The sequence below is a fragment of the Littorina saxatilis genome, linkage group LG7 (assembly GCF_037325665.1).
Source record: "Littorina saxatilis isolate snail1 linkage group LG7, US_GU_Lsax_2.0, whole genome shotgun sequence".
In the NCBI taxonomy this organism is placed as follows: domain Eukaryota; kingdom Metazoa; phylum Mollusca; class Gastropoda; order Littorinimorpha; family Littorinidae; genus Littorina; species Littorina saxatilis.
Window position 1 is genome coordinate 11,364,988 of NC_090251.1, and position 10,481 is coordinate 11,375,468.

Here is a 10,481-nt window from a genome sequence, read left to right on the forward strand (position 1 = left end):
TCCCTCGTAATTCTTTTTCTCCTTCTGTTCGTTTCTTTATGCTCAGTTAGACTTGGCTGGGTTGGTTGTGAATGTGTGTTTCATTTTTTTTATGAGGAAGAAAAGGAATGTAAGTCGGTGTGTTGAAATAAAGTTACGTGAACAAATTCGATGTAAGAAAATGTGTGGGATGGGGGGGGGGGGGGTAGAGCGGCTGTGTGTGTGTCTGTCGCACCTATGTGCGTGTGTGCCTGTTGGTCGCACCTGTGTGTGTGTGTGTGTGTGTGTGCGTGCGTGTGTGTGTGCGTACGTGTGTGTGTTGGTCGCACGTGTGTGTGTGAGTGTGTGTGTGTGTTGGTCGCCCTACGTGTGTGTGTTTGTGTGTGTGTGTATGTTTGTGTGCGTGGGTGCGTACGTGTATGTGTGTGTGTGTGTGTGCGTGTGTGTTGGTCGCATGTGTGTGTGTGTGTGTGTGTGCGTGTGTGTGTGCGTGTGTATGTGTGTGCGCGCGTGTGTGTGTGTGTGTGTGTGAGGTGTGTTTGTGTATCTGTGTGTGTGTGTGTGTATGTGTGAGGTGTGTTTGTGTATGTGTGTGTGCTGGTACAGAGTCTCTCTCTCTCTCTCTCTCTCTCTCTCTCTCTCTCTCTCTCTCTCTCTCTCTCTCTCTCTCTCTCTCTCTCTCACACACACACAATATATTTACAAACTTGATTTCAACTTATTTCGACCACACAAAATCCGTTATCCGTGAGACGCTACATCATCGAAATTCTCAGTTCGTTCGTCACAGTGCCGCATCAATGCAATTCAGCCTTGGGGATGTGAACGCTTGCGACTACTGTCTCAATCCCATAGCCCTAGAGGGAGAAAACAGCGGGTAACATTCCTGCAGACAGAGCAGTAGATGATCCGATCTGACTTGCATTGTTGACTGGATGACTCAAGTTGATTTCACCAGTTTAGTCTCATACGGGGATAGGAAACAATGGACACAGAAAATGATCGGCGGGGATGTAGCTCAGTCGGGCGGGGATGTAGCTCAGTCGGGCGGGGATGTAGCTCAGTCGGTAGCGCGCTGGATTTGTATCCAGTTGGCCGCTGTCAGCGTGAGTTCGTCCCCACGTTCGGCGAGAGATTTATTTCTCAGAGTCAACTTTGTGTGCAGACTCCCCTCGGTGTCCGAACACCCCCGTGTGTACACGTAAGCACAAGACCAAGTGCGCACGAAAAAGATCCTGTAATCCATGTCAGAGTTCGGTGGGTTATAGAAACACGAAAATACCCAGCATGCTTCCTCAGAAAACGGCGTATGGCTGCCTAAATGGCGGGGTAAAAAACGGTCATACACGTAAAATGTAGTAATATAAACACACATTAAATAAATAATGGCATGTACATGTACATTGATCAAGGTTTCCATTTACCAAAAAGGATCTACTTCAACACAATACAGATAAATATACACAAACCATGCTATCTTAAATCATCGGTCTAAACACGTATTTACTACGTCACATCATATATGAATAAACTGCCGTCTCAACGTAACTTCTCGTTCAAACACGACATTCAAATCATACTGTTTACCATATTTGAATTTTTGTTTGTTTGTTTGTTTGCTTAACGCCCAGCCGACCACGAAGGGCCATATCAGGGCGGTGCTGCTTTGACATATAACGTGCGCCACACACAAGACAGAAGTCGCAGCACAGCCTTCATGTCTCACCCAGTCACATTATTCTGACACCGGACCAACCAGTCCTAGCACTAACCCCATAATGCCAGACGCCAGGCGGAGCAGCCACTAGATTGCCAATTTTAAAGTCTTAGGTATGACCCAGCCGGGGTTCGAACCCACGACCTCCCGATCACGGGGCGGACGCCTTACCACTAGGCCAACCGTGCCGGTATATTTGAATTTGCTTATGGACATTTTTGCAATTAATATAATGTGGTTTATTAGCTTATTTTCAATGTGATTGTTTTCAACCAACTTTATAACCAAATAGGACATCTCGTTCACCCAAAATAATGTTTTTGCCAATATGAATGAATATAATTATAATTCTGAACATTTATTCAAAAATGTCTCATCTTTATACAATTCCAACAAAAATGTTCAATAAAATCAACATTTCCACAATAATCGCACTTATTTTTTTCTCTAATTTTTATTTTCTGTAATAAAATACTGGTGGGATACACGTTATGCAAAATCTTCCACTGTAATAATCGTAATCGCTCTTCTCCTGTACAATGACGTGCCAATGTCCAATAATTTTGATCAATCTGAACTTGATATTTATTTTGCCAAAAGCGTGCAGCGCAGGGCACGGTACTTTTTGCCGTCACAAGCAAGTGGCGAAAGTCGCGCGGCGTGACGGGCTGTTGGCTAAAAATTGGTCCTAAGACTAAGAGGCCGTAAAACTCGACAAATCACTCAGTCAGTAGGCGTTGCGCCTGACTGCAGCAGACGACTCACGGCCGTGGCAGCTGTAGACCGACGACACGGTTTACCAGTCGCGGTGGTCGGGAAATCCGAAAAGAAGAGAAAATAGCGTGGTACGGGCGTCATATGGTCGTTTCGCTCAGTGAGGAACAAAGCCTCACAAAACGCCCGCAAATCCTCCACCGTCACTTCCGCTTCCGGGTGGGTCACCACGCATGCGCAAAGCTCTTGGTGCAGTGCAGGATCCGGGACGGGGACGACAAAGACTTCACGAACGGCAGGGTGATGTTTGATGCGGTTCTCTAGCCACCCGGGGTATACGACGTAAGCGCCACGCATGATGGCAAAATTGGAGCGACAGATGACGAACAGATCCCCCTCCTCGCTTATGTAGCCAACGTCACCGCTGCGACACCAGCCGTCAGGGAGTATCGTCTTCTTGGTGGCGTCTTCGTTGCTGAGGTAGTAGGTGAAGCTCATGTCTGAGCGAACGAGAACCTCGCCCAACTCTCGGCCTTGCGGGATTTCCCGCAGCTCCTCATCCACTATTTTGAGCTCCACCCCAGGAAAGGGTTTCCCGTTGTTCCCGTCTTCGTAGGCATCGGGGTCCACAGCAAAGTTGCAGGTGAGATCGCCGAGGTCTGTGGAGCCGTAGAACACGTTGACTGACTGGCAGAGGCTCGTGAGGGCAGGGTGTTGCAGGAGACTCTTGTGAACAGGCTGGCCCGCCAGACCGATGACCTGCGAAAAGAATTGCCTGGAACTATTTGATTACTTCATCAGCAGGACACTAGTGTTTAGCATGTGTGCTATTTTTGCTGGTAAAATATGGACTATGTCACACTGTGTTCACGACTGGATATAAAAAGGGTGTTCGAAGTGGAGCAGTTCAGTTTAGAGGGCATCGCTGGAAAATTCGAGTCCTTTCCTCCCACTAGAATGCTAGAAGCAACAAGAGTCGCGCTACCTAGGTGTGGGCCTGTTTAATTGGTTTAAACACAATTTTATTCAAAATACATGACATGAAACCATTGACAAAAATGCAGCTAGGACACGAACTCAAGCAAATGCTTATTTGACGTGACCATAACAATGCCAAGTTACACAAGTTTTCATGATGGTGGACAACACAATTATCAACCAGAAGAACAAAATGTAGGAGGTGGGTATGGGGAGCTTAATCACAACAGGAGGATCTACAGGGAGGGGGAAAAAAAGTGAGACTAGTAATGAAGCGCGTGGGAAGAGAACATCGATGCTGAGACAGTCATGCGTTAAGTAAGTTCAGATAAATGTACATTTTCATGGAGAGGGCAGCATAAATCGTTACGAATGTATGGAAGAAGAAAAGAAAAAAAAACTAAAACAAAAAACACACACGAAATCGACAACAGCCAAACAAAAACAAAAACCCAATGATGATTATTACTTATGTTATATATATATATGTAATTGATGCAACAACACTGAGAGGCGGGTTTACGTTCTCCTGCACACAAACATACACAATACCAGTACGTGGGCTAATCCTTCAAGTTAGTCGACCAGATTCAGCAATAAAGGATTGGACCGACTCGAAAATCAATGTATTTATGCGAAATGAATGTTGCTCGCTGCCTCTTAATAATGTTTCCACGTGTCTAAAGTTGGCAGGCAGTGAGTTAATTGTGGACATACGAGCATTTTCAAACAACGTGCAGTATAACAAGTAATGTTCAGCTGTTTCGTTCTGGTTACCGCACGCACACTGTGGGTTGTCTTTTAAATGGCGTTTGCATAAATCGGAATTAAGGTTACTCATGTTTAGACGCATTCTGCTGTGTTGTATTTCTACCTGTCTTTTTCCAAAATAATAATAAACTGGCACATAATGATGAGGACTTTGTAAATAATGCTTAAACTTGCTAATTGAGTTTGTGGTTTTAACCACATCAGGCAGATCATTCCATAAAATTGTAGTCGATGGAACGAAGGATGTTCGGAAGATTTCTGTCCTGTGAGCTGGTACAAATCTTTGAAGTGGTCGTCTTCTGTGATAAGGATTTAAGGATGAAACTAGTGGTGGCAAAAGGTCAACTAAATATAGGGGACATTTACCATGAACCATTGTATGATATAAAATCAATTTATGTTGTCTTCGGCGTTCCTTTAAACAACAAAATCCGCTTTCTTTGTAAATCTTACCATGACTAGTTCTCCGCACACCGCCAATTATAATACGTAAAGCTTCAAGGTGTAGTTTTTCCAGAGTGTCTTTTTTTCTTTATTTGGTGTTTAACGTCGTTTTCAACCACGAAGGTTATATCGCGACGGTTCCAGGGTGTTCGACAGGGCTTCGGTACAATTATCCCATAATACATCAACATAGTCAAAATGTGGCAAAATAAAGGATTTATACATTATTTCCAAACTTTTTCGGCATTTCATTAAATGTGACTTTCCAACGTGCTGCCCAACAACTAATTTTATCGAGGTCTGTATTCAAAATGTCGGCACCTCTTACCGGATCATTCAATGCAAGTGACATGCTAGTATCATCAGCAAACAATTTAACAACAGACTCAATATCATTTACAATATCGTTTATATAAATCAAAAACAACAAAGGGCCTAACACAGAACCTTGAGGAACGCCAGCTTGTATACCTTTCAGCTCTGACTTAGCTCCTTTAACGACAACTAATTGAACACGGTTTGTTAAGTAACTACAAAACCATGACAAAAGTTGACTTCGAACAGCAATCGATTCCAATTTTACTAATAATCCTTTGTGCCAGACTTTCTCAAAAGCTTTCGACACATCAAAAAATACCGCCTGTGTTGTTAAACCGCTGTCGTAATTTAAACATACATCGTTATATATAGAGACTAGTTGACAAATCGTTGAGTCGCCGGGTATAAAACCTGACTGTGTAGGTGTGAGTATGTTGTTGGATTGTAAAAAGAGATATAAGTGGCTATGGATACATCGTTCCAAACCTTTGCCAACGCAACTCAACAAGGAAATCGGACGATAATTATTACAAGTGTCCGCTGAACCTGACTTATAAATAGGCGTAACATTCGCAGTTTTCCAAATTTTAGGATATATACTCCTTCCCTCAAACTTCTGTTAAACATATGGGTGAGTGGCTTCGAAATAACATCTATAGCTGCAATGAGAAGTCTGTTGTGGATCAAATCGGGACCAATGGTTTTTATTTTATCAAGATTTGTAATTACATCTTTTACCTCGTTAACTGACAAAACAATATCACATAATTCGCAATCAAGAGACAGCACTTGAGGAACATCATCATCTGGGTCTTCAACATTGGGATTTTTAATAAAACAATTATTAAAGGCGTTAGCTTTGTCTTGGCTTAGTTCATAAACGTCGCCGTTGTCACAGATAGGCGGAATTTCGTCACCATATAATCCTTTCTTCTTCATGAATGATTTCACTAACTTCCACCAATCTTTTGTACCAAACTGCGTTGAATCGGAAACTTTTGCGTCTAATTTAGAATAATATTCTAAAATCCGTTCTCTTTTCTTTGCTGTAACAAGGTTACGTACCTGGCGATAACTCAACCAATCTTCCGGCTGTTTACTTGTTTTGGCTTTCAAATGAATCTGATCACGTTGGTCTATTAACATTAAAATTTCAGGTGTAATCCAGGGTGCGTCGTTAGGACGTATCATTACTTCTTTTACTGGCATGCACTGTTTGGCTATGTCCATAAATAGTGCAGAAAAAATATTAACACTTTCGTCAAACACCTCCTTCATGAGAATGTCTTGCCAGTTAACCTGAGGGAGTGCTTCGCAAAAACCATCAACATTAAGTTTACTATAATTAAAGATTGTTCATTTATAGGAATTATTTTTATTCACAATTCTGTTTAATACAATGTGTGGTACACTATGACCGCTACAAATAGGTGGCAACACATTCACTTGTTTAACTAACTGAGGGGTCTGGGTGATGATAAGGTCAATACATGTACTAGTGGTGACTGTTACACGTGTTGGCGTATTCACAAGTTGACAGAGCTGGTGCGTCTGTAAAATATTCAAACAGTTCCGCGATGGAGAGTTCAGGAAGTCGACGTTGAAATCGCCCAAAATTACAAATCTCAATAATTGGTTATTCACTCGCCTTAAGCTTTCAACAATTAAATCCTAATAATGAATATTAGCACTAGGTGGGCGATAGAATGAGCCAATCAAAATGCTCTCATGGCTCAACTTTGTCTCAATCCAGACTGCTTCAAGACCATCGACTTGGAGATCAGGTCGGGGTTTACAATATAAATGATTCTTAACATAAATGGCTACTCCTCCATGAGGATCACCTGGACGGTCGAGGCGTACAGGAGGATTAAAATTATGTGTTTAATTGTAAGCCACCTGCACTTTTGGCACAACGACTGTGGTCTTTCACATGCCATACCAGTCACACGGGGATGGGACACGGATACCACCCAAATAAAAATGACCGGTGACTGTCCCGGTCTAGTGTCACAAGTCCAGTGATTTACTGTGGTACTAGACTGTCATCTACCTGACATAAATCAGTTAGTTAGTTAGTTAGCTGTTGCTTTTCGGGTCCAGCGGACCATAATAGGCCAAATCAGGACCCCGCATAAATCAGTAATAACCGTTGATTTATATTGATAAATTAATATTTAAATCATACATTTTTTTTATAAAAGCAAACAGGAAGTTATTACCATTAAGAAAATGTGAAGTATAATGTTGTTGGTTACAAGAATATTTCTGAGTCAGAGCACTAGTGACCAGTTAAAACAACCAAAGGGAAGTAGATGCTGTAGCTGGTTACAGGTTTAATACATTCTACTAGTAACTACCATATTCGCATACACTACAATTAGAAAGTTAGGGCACGGTACGTCCTTCTCATAAAAACTATTTCCTCAGATCTGCTCAGCTTGTTAATGGGATACGATAGCCGTCCTTATAAGCACATACCCCATAATTAAGCATATTTCAGTTGTAACCCCTCCCCCTCCCCCCTCACACACACACACACACACACACACACACACACACACACACACACACACACACACACACACCCAGCTCATCTTCTTGGGTCTGTAAATTTAATAAAACTTCGGTGCTAAAAAATAAATTTAAAAAACAGTTCACTGTACCAACCTTGAACCTGAAGTCAGAACTTCTCCACAGCTCTTCTCTGGACAGCCACTGCTGGAGATGAAAAGGGAGCAAAAAGGCGTAGTGGCAACCTTCACGCATGGCTAGAGCCACGGAAAAGGCCACAGGATCTTCGGGAGGACCTCGACTCAGGTCCAGAAGAACTCGTGTTGCTCCGTACCAGAGGAACTCAGCCGGGAAGCCTCCACTCCACCCCAGCCTGCTATTGTTGAAGTACACGTAGTTGGCGTAGAGAGTGTCTTGGTTCCTGTTGGTATCTTTTGCCTGATGTTTTTCGCTACTGTTCTTATCTTTTGCTTGACGTTCTACGGAAGGGTCTGATGTATTCTTCTCATCTTCAGTCTCACCGCCTTGGCGACTGATTGAGTCGTTGGGGAAGTAATCGTCATCAGCATCCGCATCATCTTGATCCTTACGCTGAATGTCATCGTCATCGCCATTTCTTTCTTTTGCAACGCTGTTGGTGTCTGCGGCCAACCTGATCCCGTTTTTGCGGTCGTCTCCCAAGGGCAAACCGGTAGTAGTCGTCTCAGCGAAGACACGCTTCCGAGGTATGCCACAGGCGGCGGCAAAGTTCCTCGCGAAGTTACAGACACGCGCGTGGGTGTGAGGAAGCAGTTTGGAAAAGCCGGTACTGCCGGAAGTACTCATGACGTAAGCAAGATCATCGGGACTGACGTCAGCCACAAAGGTCTCCTGCTCGTCTTCCAGAGTGTCCAAGAAACTGGGCTGTCCACCGCGACTCTCCAAGCAATACACCAAGAGAGTGCGCAATGCTGGCAGTTCTGGGAAGTGAACCCGCCCGTCACTGGTCTGTTTGTTCTCAAGTTTACTGAGCACGAAGGCGGCACCTCTGCGCTCCAGGGGATCCAGAATCACGGCCTTGCACTCGGAATCCCTGAGAGAACCAATAAAGTCTTCCCCATCTGCTAGAAAAATCTGACCGTTCATAGCCGCTGCTCCGGCTATAATTATTCCCAGATCGGTCACCACCCTCTCGGGCGAGTTGGGCAATGTGTTGCAAATGATGTCACCCGACTTGACGTCATTGCGTCGCAAGATGGCGGCGAAGCGTGACGCAAAGCGGTAGACGTCAGAGCGTGATAGCACTCGGCGTCTCATGTCTGAGTCCACGAAGATGAAAGCTGCTGTGTCTGGCTCGTGGGTGGCCCAGTGGTGAAGCACTTCAGGGATGGTAACTTGTGTTTTGTCCATGATGAGTCCTGATTTCAACTGGAAATAGATATGAATCATTTTGGACTCACACATGGTCTCAGATAAGCCTACAAACTGTTATGGCGCAATTTCAAAAGAACATTTTTATGTTTAACAGAACAATTGTACTTAAATATCGCTACATTTATCAATTTAGTTCTCCGAAACAGCGGATAAAAGTGTCAATTGAACTTAATACATGTAGTTTAATCAGTCTGACCACCCCACTCACACACACACACCCAAACACACACACACACACACACACACACACACACACCCACACCCACACACACACGCTCGCACACACACACATACTGACATACATACACACACACACACACACACACACACACACACACACACTCAAACACACACACACACACAAACACACACACACACACGCTCGCGCACACACACACACACACACACACACACACACACACACACGAACACACACACACGCTCGCACACACAAACACACACACACACACACACACACACACACACACACACACACACACACACACACACACACACACACAAACATGCACACTAACACTCACTTGTGTAAACACGAACACAACACAATAAAAGTTGCTCTAAAATACCTTGCGTGACTAGCAGCCTTGACTGGGATGTCGCCGAATGATGACAGTATTGAAGTGTTTATAACCTGCTGTCTTCGTCGACTGTCGCCGAAAAGTACTACCGTAAAGTACCTAGTAAGTGCTCAGTATATTTCTCCTCGCACCCACTTGGGCGCTTCCTTGTTCGCCCCTGCCCAGGCGAGCAGAACCTATAAAGTTTCTCATTTTAGTTTTGGTGTAAAAGGGAAGTTAGCGCTGTTAATGCATACATATAAAATGTGGATCATCATTAATAAACATATTCCATATTCATCACCAAAACTTTTGAGGAGATTGTATTTAAATATTTGCCTATATATGACATGTGTGATCGAGTAAGTGAGAGTTATGCGTAACCACCTCCTGGAACCTGAGAGAATTATAATCATTGAAATAAACAAGCGACTTTTTTTAAATTTTAAACATGAGAAAGTTTAATCCGGATGCCGATAGAAATAGAGATCAAAGAAGGCGAGAAAAACAAAAAATATAGGCTACTAATTTTTGCAAAAAGATCCCACCCCGGAAGACGAAAAAAATGTTGGTCGTATTTACACATAACGTTTTTGTTCGACATTGCGTTTCACCCAGCGGATCCGGTGGCAGTGACAGAGATAAGGTGAAGCAGGGAAGCTCTTCTGCGGCTAAAGAGAATGAAGAGATCTTCTTTGGTGGATTTATCGAGGACGAGCGAAGAGACTGCATTGTCTGACACGCTATGTCGTTCTCCAGGCAAGAGATTGTCATAACAACCCACCTTCCTGTTTAAAACTTTATTCTGTTTTAGTTTTGTGACATATAATATATGACATAGGGAATCCGAACTCAAGCATTAAGCTAATATTAAAGAATCCAAGAAAAAACATAAAAGGAGAAAACACGATGGCGGACAAAATCAATATGGTTTACTGATTTGAGAATATTTATAATGTATGCAAACTCCTTAGGCCTAAAACAAAAATAGGTGTGGTTACGGTAACCCGACCTACCCTATTTTTAGGGGCCGACCCTATAACTTTTTATTACAT

At 43.3% G+C, this 10,481-nt stretch overlaps 1 protein-coding gene across 1 annotated transcript; it reads right to left on the bottom strand.

The window, feature by feature from the left end:
• Positions 1-950: 950 nt before the first annotated feature.
• On the bottom strand, positions 951-9,509 carry LOC138970669 (uncharacterized). The gene is made up of 3 exons (XM_070343139.1): positions 9,436-9,509; positions 7,592-8,842; positions 951-3,169 (listed from the first exon to the last, which is right to left on the bottom strand). The coding sequence occupies exons 2-3, from the start codon at positions 8,822-8,824 to the stop codon at positions 2,420-2,422; spliced, it is 1,983 nt and encodes a 660-aa protein (XP_070199240.1). The 5' UTR covers positions 8,825-8,842; positions 9,436-9,509; the 3' UTR covers positions 951-2,419.
• Between the last annotated feature and the right edge of the window lie 972 nt (positions 9,510-10,481).